This window comes from Egretta garzetta, unplaced genomic scaffold (assembly GCF_000687185.1).
Source record: "Egretta garzetta isolate BGI_Z169 unplaced genomic scaffold, ASM68718v1 scaffold454, whole genome shotgun sequence".
NCBI classification, from domain to species: Eukaryota; Metazoa; Chordata; class Aves; order Pelecaniformes; family Ardeidae; genus Egretta; species Egretta garzetta.
Genome location: NW_009259429.1, coordinates 2,250,923 through 2,276,362, shown reverse-complemented (window position 1 = coordinate 2,276,362; position 25,440 = coordinate 2,250,923). Strand labels below are relative to the sequence as shown.

The 25,440-nt window shown below is 39.7% G+C and overlaps 1 protein-coding gene across 1 annotated transcript in view; it reads right to left on the bottom strand.

Annotated features, from left to right (window-relative positions):
• Nucleotides 1–25,440, bottom strand: part of NAV2 (neuron navigator 2) — a 238,692-nt gene that overhangs the window by 114,804 nt on the left and 98,448 nt on the right. Inside the window, 3 exon segments of the mRNA XM_035892631.1 lie at nt 17,147–17,304; nt 21,180–21,248; nt 22,774–23,041. Of these exon segments, the coding sequence (XP_035748524.1) occupies nt 17,147–17,304; nt 21,180–21,248; nt 22,774–23,041 (495 nt within the window).

Below are 25,440 nucleotides of genomic sequence, written 5' to 3'. Positions count from 1 at the left end.
AAAATATTACTGAAGTCAGAAGATTCCCAGGACTCTGTTATTAACCAGTAACTATTTTACTGGCCGGTTTTGCTAGTTCTTTTCCTATGGCAAACTACCCACATGGAGATGGAAGGAAGCAGGAGCCGGATTACCGACACAGAAAGGAATCGTACTTCTTTTAAGCTAGTGCCAGCCTGCTGAGTTCCAGAGCATTACTCCTGGTTTACTCTAGTACAGAAGGAAAATCAAGGCACTGAATGTCCCAGTGCAGTGCCAGCAGTGCCACCTGGTCCTCTAGTTGCTCTGCTTGAGCCTGCTAAATTCAATCCAATGGGTTAAGGAGAACTAAGAAGCGACAGCATAGGAGTCGCAGTGACTCCCCGCGCAAGGGAGAGCGGTGAGCCACCACCGCAGTGCCCTGCCTGCGGATGGGAGGGGAAGGAAGGTCACAACCACTTCAGAAGCTGCTGGAAATGTTACTCCCTCTGCATATAAAAGCTGTGCACCATTGCTTTCGCCTTCATGCCTCGCACCGTACACCGCTCCTTTGTTGTTTTTTTTATTTCCTCCTTCCCATCAAAATCCATTGCAATGCTGCACCGTGCTCCTTCTGTAAACTCCGAACAAGCAAGCCTTTGTCTCAGCTTGCCTTCCGCAGAAGACGCCCAAGCAACGTAATGAAAGCTTCACAAAACTCAAAATTGCGCATCATTTACAACTAATTTGTTCTTTTAATTAAAAATTAATAATCACCAATCTCAGTGTTGGGATACTTCTACAGAAACTGGAGATTCTCAGTACTTCCAAAACTAAGTTCCTAATCCAAATGCATTCTGGCCTAATCATGATAAAAAAAATCATCTCAGCACGAAACATACCCATGCCCAGAGATGATCAGAGATTTCTGCGATTCATAAACATGCCTAGGATGAATTTACAACTGAGTCCAGGGATGAACCTAATGTACTAATCAATATGGGCAGGGAACCTTTTACTTTCTCAGAAAAACTGAGTTGCAAGGAGTAATGGGACTGGAACCATGTAAGACTGACAAACTGAAAATTACTGGTAGGGGATCGATCTACCAAGTAGCGCTTATTGCTTTATATACACACAGAGAAGGCGGCATGAAGTGGGAGAAGAGCTGGCTGCACACACAGCTAGTACAACATATGCAGCAACACAAAACCAGCTCGGGGTGAAGCGGCATTCAATCAAGAGCATGCAGCCAACTGAACAGGTTTGGAAAATAAATCTGTTTTCTTCTCAAAAAGGTTGTTAACAGTTTGGAAAAAATACAGACAACGTGTGTATTAGTATGAACAAAGCCATCCTCCGAGCCTGGGCAGAGTCCTCGCATGAGCTGCGACTCGCAGGCCGAGGCACACGGCTGGTGTAAGGGCTACCCCACGTACCAGGCTGGGGTTCGTAACTGAGCTGCAAAGTCTGACTCCAGCTCAAACTCCGAGCTAGCTGTTAACACACTGCCCATCAGCAGTGGGAGCAGTAACCGGGGGCAACCCCCATCAAAACAGGCTTCCTACAAGCTCTACAACGTTCTCCTGTAAGTGAATGGAAAATGTCGGTTCATCTGGGACATCAACTTGATCCTAGCAGCCCAAGGGAGTGTCCACTCCACGGACTTTGGGGGAAAAGGCTTTGCTTAGATCAAGCGACATGGCTTTTTTTATCAAATACCAAAAGCATTTCTCAAAATTTATTTCCCAACAAAATCCAGAACTTTTTAATTTCTCCTTTCTCTGAATATTTTCAGGTTTTTTTTTTTTTTTTTTTTTTTTAAAATTCCATTTGGTCCCTGACCAAAACACACTTTTTGTTTGTTTGTTTGCTTTTAAACACAGCATTCCCTTTGTCTCCAACTCTCCCACATACACCCTCCTATTTGGAACTTAATTGTGCTTCCGTTGCCAGTGGCGTAGGATGAGTACAATGTAACTTCATTTACCAGCTTGCTCCTCATTTACAGACATGGAGAGAAATCAGAATTAGGACAACAATGCTATGACTATAACATTTAAAAAAAAAAAAAAGAATGTATGGGGCCATTACTGTAATTTTCAGAGCCTCTACCCAACATTTTCCAGGAAGTAAATTCTATGAAAGTTGGGTGCTGCACGTCCAATACCAATGAAAAATATTTAGAAACTCTTAAATGTACGTGTTAAGCTTTGGGAAAGGAAAGAAGATATTTTCTTACGCAAGTACAGTGGATTTTGATTCATACTCAGGTCAAATAAAGTGAAACTGGAAATTCAAAGTCCTCAGGTTTTTGTTACATTGCACCATGCAAATTTAAAGCAAGAAAGAAAAAGTTCACCGTAAAACACACTCAAGAAAAACGGCCTCAGCTCAAGAAAACTTCTGTCTCTTTAAGATTCTCTGTTTCTTTCTTACAAACAAGTCTGCTGGCTCTTTTACTCTTCAGGCCACTCTTGGTAAGCGAAAAGGGTTCTGCTGCCAGAATGTAGATTGAAATGCTAGGTTTCCTAATGAAGCAGTAACATCAATACGTGGATAACACATCAGCATGCAAAGGGGAAAGTTTTATTCAGCATAGTATAGGCCCTTCTTTCATGAAAAGGAGAGCAGGTTTCATGCATTCGATTAATAAGCTTATTATTTCCCATGTGTTCTTTTGTGAGGGAGATATTTTCTTTCTTCAGCAACCTGCATTAACTAAAACTGACTATAAAAGAAATGTTTTCAAACCCAAGCTACAGTCTACAATAAATAATGATCGCTTTCCTCTTTTCAAAGTCAAATCTTGGCCTGAAATCTATTTTGTTCCTAGCGTTCTGTTAAAAAAAGATGTTGGTGGTCTAGTTCCAATGCCAATACGCACTGTAGCATGGGTAAATCTGATTTCAGCTGCTCCTGCAAGGTCTTAACTGCATCTGCAAACCCACCCATTTGTGATGGAAAAAAAAGAAGTGTCTGAAGGCTTATGATTTAATTCTTCCACTCAAGTCTTTGAGAGCTTACCTTATAATAAGCTCAGGCAAAAATATATGCAATTTCCCATCATTGGCCATGTTTGTTCTAAGCAAGTGGACTTTGATTTGCTATAACTGAAAACTTTCGAAAACCAATCGTTATAAGCATGAAAGGCAACACAAAGACAAAGGATGTTCTCATAGTTACTTCTGCTTAGGAGGGTCAAGAACTTCACAGCATTTTTATTCAGTTTAGAACGAACAAGCTGTCATTTTCTATTTCACAGCTATGGGAAAAATAAGGTCTCATAAGAGAAATATCTTTTAGTCTGGCTCATAGATTAGATAACCGAGTTAAAAGCAACTCCACAACCAAATTCTGATTTAGGAAGCAAACTCATATCTGCTCTATGACATTATAGTGTCAGAACTGCAGAAACCACTGTGGCAGTTTCATCATTTCCCATCTAGAGGAATAACTGGTGAGTCTTGACCCTTCCCATCCACCCACCAGACGACTCTCCTTCAACAAATTATATATAATAAGACTCTGACAGAGAAAAACTTTTTAGCTGAGCTATTCTCTTCTTCAGCAATGATTTATCATGCTCAGCATACCCCTGAAGTATGGGAATGCCTGCATTTCTGCCAGGAGCTGACTATAAAAATCACGATCTTTCCATAATCGAAACCACAAGCAGGTAGAGCAGAACGTTCCCAACAAGAGCAACCTGGCACACAGCCCTTCCTCAAAATTAGCACAACTTCTCTGGCCCACAGAAGTTTCTATTTTGATGTAACACTTGACCAGAGAGAAGTACAGCTGGGTGGAAGGGACTGGCTGATTTACCGGCTCCGAGTGAGCAAGAAGCACGGTCTGCACCCGCAAGATGACTGAAGCTTTGTGTTGTCTCTTCTACCCTGCACCACAACAAAAAGTAACGAAAACATTTTCTTAAAGCAGAAATTACCAGATAGGGAAATTCTGCATAACCTGAGAAAAGCCTGGATAGGAGACTTTTGCTTTGCTGAGGACAAGAACTTCACCAAGCTGAGCAGAATTGGTTCCTTCAACTTCTGTCCACTGGCTTTCCCTTTAGGGGTGATTTAATTCATTTTAACAAGAGACAGAAATTACCTTTACTCCCTGGTATTTTTCTTTCTTTCCATTGTATCTACTTCTTCAAGCTCAGTGTTGTAAACTCTGTAGCTTCAAAAGCAGTTCCGTGTATTCACAGAAATACGTTGTACCTCTGAAACCCTGTCCGGAAGCCCGTGGATATGTCAGTAACTCAACTTCGACATTTCTGTCAAGTCCCCTCTGGTCACACAGAGCTCCAGTATATGAAACAACAGGTCTGCTGTTTACTGGTTTACATTGCCAAGACTCAGTGTTTTTGCTGAGGTGAAGGGAAATAAAACTGGAGCACAGGCAATCCTTTCCTCATTGTCTTGACATAACCAACTAAGACACTTGAATTCCTTGTTGTTTTTGTTTAGTTACTGTAAAATTCAAAATGCTGTCCACATGACTGCCTGAGAAAGAGGTTGGGGGGGCCTCTATCGACCACATACCGGTTAGATGATCAGAAAAATAATAAAACCAAGTTTACTGTGCTGCTCAAAACAAGTCGCACTCTCTGTTTAATACTAGACAAATACCATTCTTGTTCATTACTCTCCATTTTCTTCTCATTATTTGTACAATCAAATCCCCCAAGATTTCTCAAAACAGTTATGCAAAAGCATTAATGAATTCCAGGCAGGGAACTGTTATGGAGCCTTTAATTAGATTTTATACAGAGCTGGAGTGGACAACATGTACACTTAGTGGCCCTGATCTAACACATCTCTCCTACAGGTAGGTTATATGAAATACGCCATATATATGTTAGTGGTCTGAGAACTGCAATTATGGAATATTGTGCATTGGCCTGTTTTGATTAGTAGTAATGGCTGCAATCTGGGCTTGGAATGACCATGGAGGTTGAAACAGAGGCAGATTTTTAATAGAGAATGGTCAGGCAACAGGAAAAAATACCTGAGAAAACTCCCACTGATCAGTCAATATACCAGGCTGAACTGCTTTTTAACTCAGAAGTCTTACTCTGCTCACTGAGAAGTCATGCAATTGTCCAGCTGTAAAGTGAAGAATACCAATGCATTCTCAAACATGGAGAATCTATGTTTATACTGAGGAGTTGAACCAAACCACAGAGAAATACTTCACCATCATCTGTATTTACACCTATATATGAACACACATAAATATGCAAACATCTATTACATTTTTATATCAAAACCAGCTGACAGACACATATTGCTTTTAATACTAGGGTTGTCTTAATTTCCTCTCTCTGGTCAACGAAACTACTCTACAGTCTGTAGCAGCAGATCTTTCAAACCAGGCCAATGTGCAGGTAACGATTTGCTATTCACAACAGTAATGAAGGCTTGGGCCATGGAGTTATGCTCATCAGCCACTTCAGAGGTGCTGGCAGTTCTCTGGCACCAGTCACAGATTCTTTAAGTATATTTGGTTATGGAGAAGGAACAGGCAAAAGGCTCAGTAGAGAAGCCACAAATGGAAGGGTGCAGAGAGGCTGGACGATGCTCTGTCCCAGGGAGAGGAGGCTTCTACAGGTGTGGTAGAAACATGCTGGCACTTACAGAAGTCTGGCACATAGCACTACTCCTGTTTGCTTTCCTATGATTTAATACTGAACTTTTGTTTCTATGGCTGTTCTTCTGGCACAATTCACCCAGCAATAAATTTACAAGAAATTGTACATATTTATTTTAAAAGGAAACTTCTAGGAACTGTAAAGGCCATGAAATGCTGGGCCAGCTCTTCAGCTGGTATAAATAACTGTGGTTCTACTGTCCCCAATGCAGCTATGCAGATGTACACTGGGCAAGAAGCTTCTTCTCAAGGCTACATTTTACTTCAAAGCTCAGGATTTTCAGCCTCATGAACTACGCAGTTAAGAATATGCCATTGGCTAATTTTAATTTTTTTTTTTTCCCCCAAAACCCCCTTTTTAAAAATACATTTTTGGCTTGTTTTAGATATTCCTAAAGCTTATACCAACTATGGCAAAGTTCTGTGGTCTTGTAAAGCTCCACTTCAGCAGTGATTAAGCCTCCAGCCAGCCTTTGGTTAGGTAAAAGACGACATATTTTTTAAGGCGAAATTTGGCCAGTTGAACAGTTGTAAAATTAAGCATGAATATGATTTACTGTATACTTGTATCTTGTCCTATAAACATGCCACACTGTTTGTTATATTCTGACAGCCTTTAAGCTGTTATATGGGCACACACCCAACATAAATATGTCGCTAAAGATTCCCTAAGATGAGCCAACCTTTCAAAAAAATATATTTGATTAGAAAAGTGAAAGGATGCAAGCAGTACCCCAGGAGATATATATAAATATAGATAGATAGATATAAATTGCCTCAAGATGAGTATTTTGTTTGACACTAATGACTCTCACAAGGGTCACTTTATGATATAAGCCAGTAACCTTATGTTTGGGGAATACAGAGGCATTAATACATTTGGGAAATTGGAGAAATAGACTGAGCCAATAATATTACATTCATGGAGGCTGACTGAAAAGTTCTGTGCTTCGAAAGGAGAAATTGAATGCCTTAATCTAAAACGGCAATCAATCAGCTACGCAGCAGTACTGCAGAAAAGGAATAGGACATACAGTAGACCACAACCGCACAACTCTATAATGTGACACTAAGGGAAGACTGACGTCATTCAGGAATGCATTATGCGTATCATTTATAAGACAGAGAATGGAATTATTCTGTCCTACTCAGCAACAGAGTAAGGCATCAGGTGGAGTGGTGTGCCCAGCCCCAGCACCCCTCTAAAAGTGATTGACAGACTGTAGAGAGGCCAAAGGAGACAATCAAGACATATAAGAGATTTATCACAAAGAACCTATGAGAAGAAGGTTGAAATAGTAGAGGTTGTTTAGTCTAGAAGAGAGAAGACTGAGGGGAAACATTGTAAGCCCTCAACCATATGAAGACTGTTATAAACGGGACAGAGATCAAGGAAGACCAACAACATGCTCAATTTTTAGCCAAGCACAATCCTGGTTTTGTTTGGTTTTTTTTTTTTAAAAAGCTAGCTTTAAGACCAAATGGACACTGGAAGGGATACACTTAAGGAGATCGTCAAGTCCCTGTCATGGGACATGTCAGAACAGACTAGCAAACACCTCTCAGGTACAGGTACAGTTGATTTTGCTTCAGAGTTGGAGTACAGACTCCCCTGGTTATTTACAGATCCAATTCTATACATCTATAATGTACGCTGCAAACGCCGTAATTTTAAACACAGTTTAAAACAGTTTAACTCCATTTAACAGTTTGTTAAACCTGTTTGTTAACCAGAAGGCACACCTACACTGCAAAGTTATGGCTCAAATTTGCGTAAGGATATCAGAAGTAGGTTTAGACTAAAGGACAAACATAAACCTAGGGATTCTCCCAGGAATACAAACCAAACCACCAGGTTCTCAGGGTATTTTTCAGATTATCCCACACTCCTTCGTTTCTGTCTGGTTTTATTTTTTTCTCTTGCCACCTCAAATTCATGATCACTGTACTATACTCAAGGCAAAACAAATCATACTGAACATTTCGTAAACACCTTCAATGCAAGTTATATTTAGAAAACTGGATAGGGTTATTCTGGCATCTGCTTCTTGGTAGTGCATACAGCAGAATGACAGAAAATACCAATTATTCTGGTTATGGATTTATCAAGACAAATTACATGAATTTATTTTACCATCAGTCTGACTTACAGGGAAAACGGTCAGTCAGAAAAAACGGAGAGCACCTCTTGACTGCCAGCACAAGCGAGCACAGAAGCAGCAACCCAAACACTACACAGAATATGCTGTTTGCCTCAGACCTGACCTAGAAGAAACACTTCTATATTTTTTAAAGGGTGGAATGACTGAAATTTATGAAATTGTCATACTCTCAATTTGTTGAGCCAATCACATTTATTTCCCGGTGAAAATCTGAAAGCATGGGTAAATTAGTTTCAAACTTTATGGACTTATGCCTCTTTATAAAAAAATAAAACATTTTCCACTTTTGCAGTCCTTTTAATCTCAGTGACTTTTGCACAGTCTTATCAAGTCAACGCTTAAAAAGTAAACATGAGATTAATTCAATTTTCTAAAGAAAGAGAAACCTAAAAAGAAAACTAAAAATGAGACGGATATAGGACAAGAGTGAAAGAAACTGCTCCACAAAGTTAAACGAAGGAAATGTTTTCTAAATCTATACGGACACAATTTTCAGTCATGAAGAAATATATAACTGCCAAATAAAATAAAACAAAATAAATGTTTAACTTACTGCTATCTGTTGCATGAGCCAATTGTTTCATTCTACAAAATCACTTCCCAGCTTCCTGACATCCATACACTGCTCCCTGATAAGGAGAGGAATCTTTGCATTTCAGGAATTCTGCTTATTTTTGCTAGTCTCTGGTGAACTGTTAAATCTTTCTGCTGCTCCTGGTTATAAAAGCCTTCCTCACTCCAGCTCTCCCTCACCCTCTCTCAGCAGCCCCGCAGAGCTGGGCTCAGTGCTAGTCCATCGGCACAGTTGAAACCAATTTCAGTGACCATCTGGCAGTTTGTACTAAAAGGGTCAATGCCTTGTCATTATCAGCTGAAGTCTATTGGAGTCCCCAGTCAGAAACCACAGCAGCATACTGCCTGTAAAGGACAGCGGTCGAGATACCAGGCTTAATTTCACATTTCTGTCTCATTTAGCAACATGCTTGTGTGCCACCAGATGTTGCAGTGTCTGACTCAACTGGGAGCACTTAAAATCAGGGAGTCCTCCCAGTCACAAATTAACTTTGTAGGTTTTTATTAACTCTCTCTTCTCTAAGATACCATGCACCTGACTACTTCAGGACTATTTAGTCTTTGATTAGTAAAAGATGTCACTCAAAATTCTAAGACTTATTATAACACCTATTATATATATACACACATATATAATAATTATTATATACATGGAATAGAATCGTTTAGGTTGGAAAAGACCTTTAAGATCATCAAGCCCAACCATTAACCTAACCGTGCCATTCCATCACTAAACCGTGTCCCTAAGCACCTTGTCTGACCACCTTTTAAATACCTCCAGGGCTGGGGACTCGACCATATAATAACTCTACATATAACAACTCTAACAATATATTATATTGTTGGTAGCTTCTCTGAGCTACCAACATTACAATGACTTTTTTAAACAGACCAGGAGGACATCACAAGTGGGTTTCAGATTAGTTTACAGTGTCCCCACCGGGCTCTCTGAAAAGTGCCCTTTGTTACTTCAAGACAGTTTCTGGACATGAGAGTAATCGACCGCAGACCCTGATGAACCTCAAAAACTGGAGCTGTTAAGTACGACACCAACAAAAGAACTTCCCTCAGTGCTTAAAAACCAAGAATTTGACCAGCACAGGCCCAGCAGTAAGCCACCTGCAAGACCAAATCGAGAGGTCCTGCTCTTATTTAACTCCTCTTGTTCAGCCAAACAGTCCAGCCTAGTAACGCCTCTTACCTGACTACTGAAATGGACAAAACCACGGAGGACAACTGCAGTTTTCAGCCCAAAGAGATTGATTTACCAACACTTAAGCGTTAATATTTTCTCCTACGGTTGGATGAAAATTTTGTAAGGTGGTTACGGGCTGTAGATACAAATTGAGCTGCTATGAATTGGAGACAATAAAATTTGTTTATTTCAATTTTTTTCTTCCAGAGGACAGTAGTCATTTGAACTGAGTTCAGCCCAGGCTGGTCATTAATAGGCCCAGCACTGAAACATTCCCACCACAGCTGAACAACTTGAACATCACTGAATAGAAACAGCTAGTGATTTTGTTTGCTTTAAATATAACGCTTGTTATCCTCATCATCTCAACCATTAAATATTGAAAGGAATGGCTTTTTCTTTGGCCAGGAAAGGCACCGAGCACTGGAATAGGCTAGCCATGTGTATAGCTTCTACTTGGAAGAGACTGAGTCTTCAAGCCAGCCCAGTAACCTTCTGCCAGCCCTGAGTCAAACCGGCTCAATGCCACAGGAATTGAATCCAACGTCTCGGCTCCCTCGCCATAGCTGTCATGATAACTATCCCTGTACCTGCAGCCAGAAAAAGCCTTCGCTTTCTCATTCAGGTTTCTACACTCAACACTACTATAAAAGGGTTAAAAAAAAAGTTAACTCTCTAACAGGTATTTCTAACATGCTTTACAAGTTTCAGAGATCTTTTTTCATCACCTTTTTTTTTTTTAATTCTTATACTATTATTTGGCATAAAGTCAAAAGCCTGGGTTTTGTCTCTATTTATTGTTATTAATCTATTTGGACTGGAAAAACTGCATGAGCTTAGAAAGAACATAAGGGTTCCAGTGAGGAAGCTTGTGCAACATCATTTGACCATCTTGTACTTGGTACAGGAGCCAAACCCAGTCATTCAGAACATCAAATATTTAATCTGATTTTATGTGCAGCTACATTAGAGGGCTTGTCCTGCATTTTCATGAGCTTAAATGAAAGATCTTTTATTCAAGAAAACTACTGGGATCATCTGAGCTGATCTTAGAGATAAAATGGTTCAAAGAATTTCACTCAGTAATTTCTGTAGCCTCTGTCTGAACATCAGCTCTGGGCAAATATTAAATTTTGACTCGTCATGTCCGATTTAATCTCTTTCGATGGCTAATCATCCTCATTCCTAGAATTTCTATCCAGTTTGTGGTCTGAATTGGGCTAATTTCAAATTCCAAACAAATGGATACTCATACGCTGTCTACTGAGGTACTAAAGAATCCTTATTAATATAAAAGTCACTACCCACAGGTACCTTGTAGATAACACGGAAATAACCTTTCTTTTAGACAAAGAACATAAATTAACTTTTCAAATACCTAACTGCAAAGGAGTTTTTCCAAAACTAATTATGCAGTCCTCTTCTCTATGTTTTATCAACATCCCTCTTTTTCAAAGCCCATTTGAATACTGCTAAAAATTTTAGCCTTCAGGATATTACCCACAAGAACTCTGAGTTCTGATCCCATTATGCACATTTTTTGCCTTGCTCCTCATAAGGATGAGAGTTTTTCTCTCTGTTTCTGAAGTAGTATTTTTAAATTGAATCTGAGGATTTGACATAATCCAGATCTGCCACTTTTAAATGACCTTAAGCAATGCTGAGCTCAAGACAAGCTCAGTATCGCACAGAACCAAGCCATAACAGTGTATTCCCACGTACTTTTTACATCAATGCAGGGTTTAATATGAAACACATCTGAGTCATTAGGAGGACAAATTTAAAGTGGTTCAGTTCCAGAGTTAGGATTTTCTGCTCTTTAACATAAGAGGGATTTAAATAAATATGGATTTCACAGTAAAGTTGACATGAAAAACTATGGTTTGCATCAACTTTAGTAAAATAAAAGATTATCTAGTAAACTCTGGACAAAACCTGACTTTTTTTACATTTTCTTGCTAATATTTTACTTACTTGGTAATAATCCCCATTTTGATAACACAAAGTTAAAAAGTTATAGGGAAGAAATTCCGTAACTATCCTTTGCAATACCTTAATAGCTCTTCCTATTTAACTAGTCTATACTTAATAAAAATTTTAGAAGGAAATACTATTTGAAGGTACCAAAGTGTATTAATTTTATACCTGCCAGAGCTCAGAGTGGGACTCAAGTGATATTAGCCCCTTACTGCTGGCTCCATACAGGTCTAATTCCTGCAAAATTGTCATTGCAATGAGACCCTGTATCTTTGGGATCTGCAGGTGTCCGTACTTCCCTCTGTCTCTATGCCACCCTCTACACTGGAAGTGTTTCTGCTGTGCCAGCAGTATGTCTGTAATTGGTATAATATGGACTGGTTTGAGCATCACTGCATCACATCGCAATACACACAGCTTGGCAAAACAACAGACCAGAACTGAGCACCAACACAGAAGACGGGAAACATGGAGCATTTTAAATAAGGCAAGCATTTAGGACACCTAGGAAATATTAGAGATTTTTCTTAACAGGAAGAACTATCAGTCCTGAAGCACGCTTCAATTTTGCTTAGCTTTTTTCCCCTCCACAGAGTCCCTTAAATAAGTCACTGGTAACTGTTCAGTCAATGTCCAGTATACTTTTAACACTCTAAGAATCTAACCTTACATTTAAATTGTAGAAATCATAGAGCAGTCTAGGAAGAAACCTCTGGAGATCATTCCTTCCAACCTTCAGCTGAAAGCAGGGCCTTAGATGAGGTTACCCAGGGCTCTGTCAAGGCAAGTCCCAAATACTTCCGGCAAGGGAGATTCCACCCCTTCTCTGGACAAACGTCTCCAATGTTTAAATCTTCTTATAGAGAAGAATTCTATTCCTATTGCCAGACAGAAATTCCCCTAAAGGAACTTGTGCTCACTGCCGCTTGTCCTGTCACCACGCATCCTTGTGAATACAATGACAACTCTTTACATATGAAAAGAGAGTGATTAAATATATACTGCGTTCCAAGTTAAAAGGCATTACCCAAAATTTGAAAGAAATAAAAGAAAAGGAGCATCAGAGGAGCACATGCTTTTCTTACACTCCTGCTTGTATGGTTTATCCATACCTGGAAATTGAGACGCACAGAGCAAAGATTACAGCTGAGTCAGCAGGATCTGGTTTCAGAACCTTCTCATGAGACTTATATCAAGTAAGCTTGCAAGAACATTGCTACTAAAACTGTTATTTATTTCATCTGAGTGCATGAATCTTTATGCATTTTTTTCTAATACTACCTATTTAAGAAAAAGCTGACATTACTGCCACTGCCGCCTTCACAGGTCTGAGTAATAAACATTTTCTTTCATCTCACGTGGAAATGGTCAAAGTCAGGTAGTGCTTTTTTTCTACTGACATTTTACCTACCATTCAATCCAGAGGAAAAGTGTCATTTTTTCCCACAGACTTCTACTGCCCTCTGTAGGATTATTTTAAATAAAATATTAGGAACAAAGTAGAAGAAAAAACTAGAAAGAAAGCATGGAAGCCATGCACATTACTATATCACTTCATATATCACTATATCATCATACTGATGGAGATGCCAAAATATTAAGTTGTTGTTTCCTATAGCTTCATAAGGTTGAGGATTTCATAGACTGTGGATACAAACCAGGAATTAAACCCCAGAATATTCCTGTACAATGTTACCAGATTTTTGAGACTACAAAACGAAAACTGAGTGCCCAAAGATCAGGGAAGACGGGATATATGAGGGTGTACAGAAGCAGTCAAAAATACCCACCATTTTTCAGAACTGCAGACTGCTTTCAAAGCATGTCTCAAAAGTGTAGCTAAGCAAAACATGAAAAAACATCATGAGAAAATCTACTGTATCAGAGTCTTCACTGAAGCTGTATGCTTCAATATTTAAGTTTCATTCTTAATACTACCTAGGACACAGTTCTGCTCCTTCTTCCCATGGAGAAAAAATAAATTTCTTTATTCTAAATTACACATGCAAATAAAATTTTGGCTGTTTTTTATTTGGTGATCATATTAGACAATTAGAAGGACATGGTAATGTGGAGCCTCAAGATAACTAGTAACTAATAATTTACATACAGACATAGGAATGCAACGCTCATTTGCCTCTTGACATTCCTTACAAATGTTTTTGATAATTTAGATGAGTTCAGTAGCGACCTTGGGAGGTGGCTGATACTTTTCATGCTATCGTACTCTTGTGGTGTTAAAGGATATCAAAGGACAAGAAAGTAAACCAAAGGTATATTTACTTATGCATGGACTAAATAACTCTGACAATTCAGAAGGGAAATAAAAGGCTCCAATTGTATGAAGGAATTATGATGACATCAAAAATCACAAGCCTGAGTGGCTCATTATTTCCGCACAATCCAAAAATGCAATTAGATTTTAATTGCGTTTTTCTTAAGAAAAAAAAGCCTGTAACAGCAATTACACACATTAAAATACCCCACCTAGAATGCTACTGCAGTTATAAATGGCTAATCACTGTGACAATAAATCAAAAAAAAGTACAATACTGTGCTACCATTTTATGATGTGAGAAATGAGAGCACAAAAATTCTTGTAAGTTGGAAAGGGATTTTGTATATAAACTGTGGGGCTAACTTCAAAAAGCAAGTTAGACCTATCACACCCTAAGCTCCAGGAAGGTGGCCATAGGACTGAACTAGGTGTCTAAGTCATCCTTACTAGAGAAAACACATCCCTTCTCCCCATCTTGAAACAGGTGTCAAAGACTGAGAAAGCAAAATAAAATACTGAAGACACAATGTAAGCTGTGGGGAAGAGAGACTCTCATCTCTTTATGTGCTCTCCTTTGCTAAGAGTACATATGCATCTCTCAACAAACATGTGCATGCATCTAAGAATCTCTTATTTTTATGCAACAGTGTAATCGTTTTCAATGTAACACAAATCCTTTCCCCAAGATTTCTAAAAAACCAGTGGTCTCATCATTAATTGATTCATGGAATCTTTCAAAAAAAATCTAGGTTATTTATTTTCCAGTAGCTAGCTATTCCTCCATGCTCCATTTACTGTCCTTTTCATTTCTGATGTATTCTGTTTCAATTAATGCACTTTCATTGCCACAAGACACAGACGATTGACTAACAAGACAATTCACATTTGGAGGGAAAGGCCACAGATTAATAAAAGCTGAAAATTACAACCTACTTGGTAAGAAATTATTCAAATGGAATACACTGAAGGCTACCTTCTATCACAGAGTGACCACTTGTCCCAAAAGAGTCTGCTGAAACAGGCAGATTTCTCTTTCTCCCACTTCCTTTTCCAAAAACACGCAACAGAGCCAATACTGGGTAAAGAAATGAAAACTTACCAGGACTGGCACACAACATGGTCAATGTTAAGTCTCATTTCCTTAGGCAAAATACAGGATATGGGTCAGAAAACTTGAATTGTCTTCGCACTTTGACAATAAACTTTGTCTGGCAATGTTACAATTAACTTAAAATAAGCCAAAAATTTGTCAGACCAACTGCTTTTGTTTCTCATGGATGCAGACCAACTTTGTGTCATGATTATATTTTTAAGTAAAGTTCAAGTTCAACTTACATAAGCCCTCATTATTTTCAGGTTTTTTAAGACCATAATTTATGACTGGAAATTTTGACCAGAGCAAAATTTTGAGTATTTAATGCAACTTATGCAGGCTGTCAGCCTAAAAACCAACTTTTTTTCTTTCAGTCATTTGTAACATTCAGAGGAAGCAGATGATCTTGGATGCTTCTTCAGCAACTAGCTTATCTTTCTGAAGAGATGGGTTATATGAGGGTTCATAGAACTTTCTGCCTGCAAGCAGCTGATATTTAAGGCACTCAGTTGACAAATTATTGTTACATCTCTGTATGTGTGAGGAATTTTTATTTATTTCTTCTTTTTTTCCTTATTTAGGAATCTTGGTAAACTGAGAAAAAGCCAAGATAGTTCAAGTTCTCTCTTCAGTACAACCTAACAGCATACCCATCCATATGCAGGTACGGATCATTTGGCTAGCCAACACACACGTTGGGATGAGAGACATCCCACACGATGTCTCCCCAGCCCTGTAATTAGGGGATACGAGCCAAAGAGGAGAGTACTGACAAGGAGGAGACAGAGGGAGACTGGGAAGGTGTTACACAGGAAAACAAGGTTCGTTGGTTCTACTGCTTATGCCGTAACTTGTCAGCTTGTTCTCTTAACAGAAAGCCAGATCAAATTCAGATTTAGAGATGACAATTACATGCTGATGTTACAGTTAAGTCATTACTGATTACATAGCGTACCTCCTAAAATAGTAAGCATGGATTTACCAAGGCAGTATGTTGCTAATTTATTAGCATATTATGCTCTTATATTATAATAATTATATTATTCAGCAGTGAATGTATTTTTCTTCCTATACAAGGTCTGATCAGGGTGATTCAGAATGTCTCTGGAGGACGCTGAGGACCCTCCATTGCCATCATCACAAGACGAGGTTTTGGGCTGTAATGGCTAGATGGGGTAATATTCCAAAATCTAATGACATGCATAGGACAACAGCTTCTAGAGAAGGAAAACCACAATTTCCTGAAAAGAAACAAGCATGAGAACCGCAAGCAAGTTGAACCAGACCAGTGTTTTTCCCTCAAGCAAAATCCTCATTAGTGTTAGTAGAAGTTATGCACATACAACAAGGAGACCTGAGCCTAAAGGGCACGACTGCAAAGTCACTTCCAAGATCGTACTGAAATCCAGTGCTGATCTATCTTTGCAAGCACACTAGGATACAGAATTAGCTGCCAGCCTACGCCAACAACTTGACCGTATCAGACTGGAGCAATTTGCTCAGTTCTCACCAGTCACATCCCCCAGAACTCCCCTGGTAAATGCTGCATTATAGAGCTCAGAGCTACAAACTCAAGCTAATGAATGCTGTCACATAACGAGCTTAGTGAATGGACACAAAGTCAGTAAATGTCATTCAAAAAAGCAGCTCTTCAGACAGAACAGGCTACTTAGCATTTCTGATGCACTGCCACAGACACAGTTTCACTGCAATATTTATAGAACTATAACATGTTCCTGCCTTCAAACCCTATGCTATACGGATTCTTGAAATTAGATTGAAATCATGTACTTCTCTAACTTACAGGATCGCCCACAACAGTGGAGGAAAGGGAAAGCAAATGGTGCTATTTATCATAGAAAAACACTGAAGAACTCTTTAGTGGCCATTTTCCATTCCTGACCAACTATTCATCAAAATGTCGTATTTCTTGATTAATTCATTCCCCCTTATATGTGCTTAGCGAAAAATGCAAAAAAAAAAAAAAAATGCTTTACCAGTGCCAGTTTTTCTTGAAGCTATTTTTTGCATGTACCTTCAGGACATTAAGTCACAACTTCAGTTATATTAAAGAAGGACTATAGCTTTTCAAGAAAAGCCAGCTGGTTTTTGGATTGTAAATGTCATGTTTACAACATTCAGTTTTGACACAGTCTTACAACTTCTCAAAGTTAATGGAAAATTCAATTTTCCCTGAATGAAGCCTCTGTTAAAAAAAAACTGAGGATACCAAAATCTCAGGTGCTTACCTTTGTCATTGCTGCTTGTTGGCGTTGGAGGGGGAAGTCCAGGCTTAGATTTGTCGTAATTGTTAAAGCTCTGGCTGCGTCGATTGTTGGCACTAATAGAACCACGAGCTTTGGCCTCGCTGCCTGCAGCGGACACCCTCGTGGTGGGGCCTGGAAGTCTGATGAAAGAATTACAATATGAGTAAATATATTTAAAAAGCACTCTGGGAAAGGAACTATGGAATACCATGCATAAGCTGAAAAGAAAAGGATCAATACCACAAATATATACTCATAAGCATCTTTATTCTTTTATAAGAACAAATAAAAAAAAATCCTAGATTAAAAATACATAGCAAACAAGCTACAGTATGAATTGTTTTACATTAGAAAAAAAAAAAAAAAAAAGCCCTAAACCAAAATTAATGGTCACTTGCCATAAATCATGTGAATCAGAATTAGTTGCAAGTAAATTCAGTGGAGCAATACCACTGGTACAAGGTTAAGACTAAGTGAGACTGTTCTTAAAGCAGACCGCTGGCCTCTTATATATTGGACACATACAGGCTACCCTTATTTTGGAAATAACAAAGAGACAGAACATGGCTGCCTTCTCCCTTGCAGAGAAGCACATCACATCTCTGCTCTGACAGCTACAAAGCCTAGCAGCCAAGCCCAGCGAAACTTTAACTTGGTTTAATTATGTGAGGCTATAAAAATCACACAAAGCTGAAGTTCCCCCTCTTAGGGCAACCACATTATCAGCGAGTTGGAATAAGCCTCTGGATTAAACAGGGTCATTCCCATTCAGCATTTCCTTACCGTAGCCTGTATTTACAAGATTTAGCTGTTTACCTAGAAAAAAAATGTAGTTAGGCTTCTGGAGTAAGTAGATAGGGAGGGATACTACTTCATGCTTTTCAGGCAAAAGGGGAGTGGGAATACTTTTCTACAAAGCCCAACAGAATTAGGAAAGCCACTGGCATCACATCTCAGAACAGTATGTGTGTTTGAGTCTTCCAAAGTCAAAGTTCATAAAGTTTCCACATTTGCACTGTATTTTGTACACTAATGAGCACATGCTTCTACATTCCGAATAGATGAAATATTAAAAATCGAAAGATTTGGTAGTTGCTCAAAATGCATACTGAAGAGAGTTAGTGAAACAGCTCACACTTTTGAAAAGCAAGCACATCACATTAAAGACTAAAAGATACAACCAGGTCATGTCACCTACAGTAGCAATGAAAGGGACCACTCTTGGCTGTCTTTGTATTTTCTGTATGGTAGAATCTCTTTAAAACTTTTTTATATAAACCACAAGAATCTAATTGTCTTAAATAACTTGTGCCAATAATAGGCTAAAATGAAGAAGTCCCAGTTGTCGGAGAGAATGGGGATGCAACCGACCAAATCACTGTTGTGCCTCTGAGAAGGAAGAGAAGCCAGGAAGGGCTCTGGCAGGGCTTCCTAAATAAACTGACTTCTCCAAGACTAGTGAAGAAATAGGAAATATGAAAAGAAACATGAAGGAAAAGAGCAAAACTGTCAGCAGCTGCATGCACATGCTTTCAAAGCTCAAAAGAGGGTAAGACATAAGGGCATCATTCAAATACAAAACCAAAAATGAATTTACAAACTCAAACCACCACAGATCTGGCACAGCACCATCATGGTTCTGAGGTCGACTTCACTGAAGCCTTTTAGACGAGCCCCTCAATTTACCCAGCCTTTTTCAACACTGGAGAGTGCTAGAAAGTTGTACATGCTCATCATTGCAACAAGGTGTAAATGAGAACACCCTAGAGATGCTTCATCCACCGTAGAGGAGACTATACGGGAAGAAGCAGAGGGAAACCAGGGACAAACACCATTCTTGAGAACTTGGAAGTCACCAAGACAAGCAAGTTCATTAAGAGTTTGTTTTGCTTAATAGGAAACGAGTTAGGTTTCCTATGGGTAGGAAGGACACACAAGATACCTCAGCTGAAAGTTTCTACCCAGTGATAAAACATTGTGAGTATGGGCCAAGCACCGCAGGGAGGCTACTGGAGCCCCCAGTACTGGGAGCGGAGTTCTCTAGCAAGGCTTGGCAGGAGGGAAGGGATAATGTTCTTGTACCAACAGGTAACAAAAGGCTCCCCACACATGCTCACACAGATTTTGCAAATCTGTCACATTTTAAAGTAAATAAAGCTACTCAAACCATGTGACCACTCAAGAAGTGACAAGTTTTCAATTCAAGTCAGTATCGTCACTGCCAATAAAAACATACGGAGAAGAAAAAACATCCATGTTAAAAACACTCTTCAAGAAGATATCAGTTCTCTTAGTCTTTCCCCCCCTCCCTGTAGTTTAACTGACTGATTTTAAGCCCCTGCTTTTGGTATTAGGCCAAGATATTTCACAGCAGTGCCTGTGAAATCTAGGGGAAAAAATAGGTTCAGGGAGATGTTTCTAGCTTCTTGCTATTAGAGACAAGGTACTGAGCTCGGAGAATACTCTCCATTACTACACTTCAGCACCTCTTCTAGGCAAATACGGACTGTCAAGCCGTAATTATGATCAAAAGCGAACATGAAAAGGAAACATGGGATGTTTTAACAGGGGTTATACTGCAGACCTTCACTGTTCTCATAAAAAAAATAAGATGGGGGAAATAAATCCAAATTATACAGCAGAACTAACAATCTATGCAAACTTGCCAAGCTGAATAAAAATCGTAAGTTATAGTTCACAAGCTTAGCAAAAATGGTATAGTTTACCAATGTATACCTATATAAAAATTCCTAGTAAAGCATTTTAATATATAATACTAGTAAAAATAAACTTGATTAATAACCACTTTAATAATGCAGCAACCCTTATGATCACTGAGACAAGATGGTCATATGAGCTGGCATGCAAGTCATGCTGGGATTCAGGAAAAAAATTGACTGAAATGCCTATTAATCATTTTCAGGGAGATGACGCGTTCAGCTTCCGAGTGCTGGGGAGTGCAGGAGCTCTGATGGGACAGACCCACACAGTGCTGTCTGGGCTGACGTGGTGCACATGATGTTCTCCTTGCTAGCTAAGGCACTGGCCTGGTGTTAGTTCATAGAATCATTTGTTTGGAAAAGACTTTGAAGATCGAGTCCAACTGTACCTGTCCACTACTAAAACCATGTCCCTAAGCACCTCATCTGCCCATCTTTTAAATACCTCCAGGGATGGGAACTCGACCACTTCCCTCGGCAGCCCGTTCCAGTGCCTGACAACCCTTTCAGTGGAGAAATTTTTCCTAATATCCAATCTAAACCTCCCCTGGCACAACTTGAAGCTGTTTCCCCTTGTCCTATCACTTGTTACCTGGGAGAAGAGACCAACACCCACCTCACTACAACCTTTCAGGCAGTTGTAGAGGGCGATAAGGTCTCCCCTCATCTCCTCTTCTCCAGGCTGAACACCCCCAAGTCCCTCAGCCGCTCCCCCCATCAGCTTTGGGCTGCAGACCCCTCACCAGCTTTGTTGCCCTTCTCTGGACACGCCCCAGTACCTCAATGTCCTTCTTTTAGTGAGGGGCCCAACACTGAACCCAGCATTCAAGGTGCAGCCTCACCAATGGGGAGTACAGGGGCACAATCACTGCCCTGCTCCTGCTGGCCACACTATTCCTGATACAAGCCAGGATGCCATTGGCCCTCTTGGCCACTTGGGCACACTGCTGGCTCATATTCAGTCAGCATATTCAGTTTCAGTAAAGCAGCTTTAAATACAACTAATACAAATGTGTACAGTGGGGAGAGAACCCCCAGAACCATGCTTTGTTCTCAAAAGCAAAAGCTCGTAAGGACAAGAAAACCATATTATTTTCTTGCGGGCCAAAATGCATTCCAAACCTTGAAAAAAAGAAAAAAAATAAAATCCATCTAACACTTCCACATTTCAGCTGTTCGTAAAAAGCCTAGTTACAAACAAGGAGGTAAATATTTTCAACAGGAACCCTAAACATGCATCCAGAAATATTGCAAAAGGATTATTCATGCTTTGCAGAAGATGAAGAAATGCTAACCTAGAAGACTTTTTCTGACCAAGAGTGAATCGGATGATTTTGCTTTGAGATGAGTCCCTGGGAGATGCACTGCATGACAGGGAAGAAAAAGTGGAAGATAATATTGAATAAAGAAACTTTTTTTTTTAAAGCCACTGAACTTAGTAACTAGTTTTAGGGAGGAAAGAGTTTTTATGAATTCCACAGGAAAAAAAACCTTCTTGCCCAAGTATAACTCTACGTCGAAACTCCTAAAATCAGGAATAATTTTTCTAGAGTAATGAACATGCAATTCTGCATACAACCCCCAACTTTATTACTCTCTTCTTTCTCAATCTTTTATTATTCTGCAGTCTGAGCAATTTCACTTTAGTATATGCTAAAAGAACGTGAGATTTAAGACCTTCAGGTTAGATATTTTTAGAGTATATGAAACCCAGCACAATCCTCACAATGGACTGAAAATATCAAAGCAATATTCAAATGGTCCCAAGCATCTCTGCATGTTTTTGACACAGAAGTCACAGAAATATGTTCAAATACATCTTTGTTTTACAGTAATTATTTCCTGTACAAGTTTATACATGCTGTAGCAACGCTATGTTTTTCAATTATACAAAAACATTGTCTCCATCCAAAATGAGCATGATTCATGAAGACAGACATAAGCAAAAACCTAGTGAGCTCTTGGTAGTCTCACTTGGAAGGCCTCATTTAAACTGTTTATATTCCTCATAAAGCAGCACTTCCGCTAGTGTTCACCTTAATATGTGTTATTTTAACATAAATAACCCTTAACTTGAGATATTTAAAAAACCAAACCAACCCCCAAAACCTTCATACTTTAGTAATTGTGCAAATATTGCTTTAGCCTTTAATTCTGCCCACTTACCCCCACTAAAACCCTCACTCTCTTCGAGGTGGAAGGGTCAGACAAACAGAAGGCTGACCATGTATTTACGATGGTGCTGCCTTCATAAATGGCTTTTATTCTAACCTGGAAAGAGCATCCCTAGGGTTAAAGACATTCAAAGGAAAAAGACTCTCTCCACTTTACCTGTATTCTGATCTAGGAGCACCAACAAACAGCAATTGTGAAAATTATTTTTCCTGTAAGCCAACAGTGTATTATATTTGACCAGTAAGTCTAGATTTGATTTTGACTGTCACCAGCTGTGATGAGCTCTATTTTTTTTACCACTCTCTGAGCCTTCCACTTCTTAGGACTGAAATTCTTATAAACTGGGAACCAAAGTTGGTTTTCACATGCCCAAAGTATATATTCTGTAATGGCAATGATATATGTGCTTTGAGAGTAGAAAGAAGCAAAAGGAATACTGAGAAAGAAGGCCTTATAAAATACTGTGGTTACTTGGTCTAGCAGGTATTTTACACCCATTAACAGTATTTCCAGCACAGAGAACATACTTAAGCACACGTGTTTTGATTTCCAAAGGCATGAAGTCAATGCTACCAAGCATTCAATTTCCAGCACACTCTTTATTCTAGAGCAGAACTAAAGAAAGAAGTTTCTTTGGATTTTGAAGATCTTTAACAGGAAAAAAAAAAAAAGAAATAAACAATGAAAAACACAACTTAAAGGAAATTTCCCCACCTTGACTGCATTTCTGGTTGTGCTTTGAACGGATGCTGCACAGCTTGCAGGGGCTGTTGGCACGGAGTCTGGAGCGAAGCTGGCACCTGCTGCTGCGGTACCCCGACCTGGCACTGGGACGGAGGCCCTGCTTGCTGGGAAACTGGGAGGGGTTGCTGGGATGGATGGTGTTGTGGTTGCTGTTTCTGTGGCTGCTGCTGCTGTTGCTTGTATCGAGATAAACTGAAGAAAAGGCCCAAGATGGCCTTTAGATTCCCATTCCTGATTTCTGTAAGGCAATGTTCAGAAGTCACTCGTTAGCCACCAGTTATTGTTTCTCCCCGACAGTACAGTGGGTTGCCGCTGCACTCTTCAGAACGCCATCTGAATGCAGTTCCTTAAGGATATGAGAGGGTTTCTGCACATCTAACCAGCATTACAGCTGATTACCAGTGAGCACCAACTACAACTAAATAACTAATTTCTCCCCTGCAGTGACTGCACAATGTCTTCCATTTCTGCTACCGTCTGTGTGTTAACACCAGTGTGCTTAAAAGGATAGTCCCTTTAAATAGTTCCTTTAAATTAAAGTAACCAAAACAACACCCCCACAACAAGTGTATTAACAACATCACACCGTAAATGATTCCTCAATCTTAAATTTGCACGAGAAGCTTCTCAGTTATCACATAGCATTATATTATTTCTGGGATATCAGATTAATTGTTTCCACTAAGAAAATCTGATACAAGTTTTGCACTAGAAAATAAGATAATTGGGTGAAATAGCTATATTAAAACAGATAATTACCAGTTTGATGCTATCACAAGCTGATAAAGAATGGATACCCAAGGCACCTAAAGATAGCTTAACAGTGAATGAATAGACATTTCAGTTCCTAAAAGTCATCCTGTTCTTCTATGAAATATCAAATGCAAAAATGAAAAAAACAGAAATACAAAGATAGAGACATACCAGAACATGCAGTTAACAGCTGTATCATAATTAATACGCAAGAATGCCAATTCAGTCTTGCAGACAACCTTAATAACATGCCATGACAATTACCTAGCACATTTAATTTCCTAAATTAAAAAAGTGACTTGAAAAAGCTACATCAAACAGCCAAACTTTTGCACGCACTATATAGACCACTTGAACTAATAAAACTTACTCTTGCCCTACGCTTTTAAATCCCTCTACAGGAATTAGTACGAAGGTACGTGGTAAGACAGTAGCCAAGCACCAAAGGGAGAACCAGAATTTTAACTTCTGTTCCCAGTGCTGGCTGAAAGCTTGCTCTGACTCTGTAACAGGCCCTGCTCTACCCTTTATTCCTTCTCCCAGTCACATCTCTCTGCTCACATTGCTCATCTTTGCTGCATAACAAGCTCAACCCCAAGCCCTTTACCCAGCAAATCTCAGGCTCACGGCTTAAAAATTTAGCTCCCCTTTCTATACCAGCTTAGGTCTCCTTGTCTACCTGTGCCTCAATCTACCTTTTCTTCCTAGCCATTAATCTAATTGACTTTCTTCCTTAATTTTGTTTTGGCCCATGCCCATCTCCTCAGCAACTCCTAGACCTTACCTAAGTGGTCCTGGTCATCACCCAGACCCAGGATATTCCTTTCCTTTCCTTTCTTCTCTTACTTCTGTACTAGATTTCCCTACCCGTTTTTCCTACCTGCAGTCTGGCCCCTCCATCAGTGCTCTCTACCATCACTGCCCCTGTTCCCTTGTTTAAATTATTACCAACCCCTTCTTTAAATGATTTTCAATCCCAGGGCCCTTGAGTAGCCATTTTCCATCTTCCACTGTTTTCTTAGCCAATTTTCATCTCTTCCTTGACAGTGGGGTCATAGAATCATAGAATTGTTTAGGTTGGAAAAGATCATTAAGTCCAACCATTTACCTAACCCTGCCATCCCACCACTAAACCCTGTCCCTAAGCACCTCATCTGCCCAGCTTTTAAATACCTCCAGGGATGGGGACTCGACCCCTTCCCTGGGCAGCCCGTTCCAATGCTTGACAACCCTTGGTGAAAAAATTCTTCCTGATGTCTAACCTAAACCTGCCCTGGTGCAACTTGAGGCCATGATGAACCCTGCCTGTTCCCCCTTTTCCCAGTCCACGCCTGCTCCCAGGCAGCGTCAAGCCACAAAGCCAGCCTCCTCCCGCTGCCATCAGCATCTGCAGCAGGCAGCGTCCTTCTCTCATCTGCCTGTGTTTAGCTAGGGAGGACAGGGATAGAAGTAGACAATAAAGTAAAACAGACACAAAAGACAGCAAAGCACAGTAAAAAGGATCTCCTTATCTTCAGTAAAGAACTCAAATTACTCATGGGCATTGTAAGGAAAGCAGCACTTAATCACAGGGGAGGCATAACTAAACAGAGCCAGAGGCACTGGGAAGCTTAACTGCACAAATACGGGCCAGAAGATAAAAGAAATTACCACGGGTCTCCAGGTCGAAACTTAGCAAAGCTATATGCAGTTGGACTCGATTTCAACGTGAAGTGAGAGGTGGTTAACAACCAGCCCACCTAAAACCTGTTGCTTTCTACGCCTGTCCGTCTTCTGCTGTATTTATCAGAAGAGCAACCTGCTTTTGGCATTTTCCTAAGGTGACCAAAAAATAACAATCAAGAGAAAAATACTTTTAGTGAGTTTCAAAAGAAGCAGTCTCTT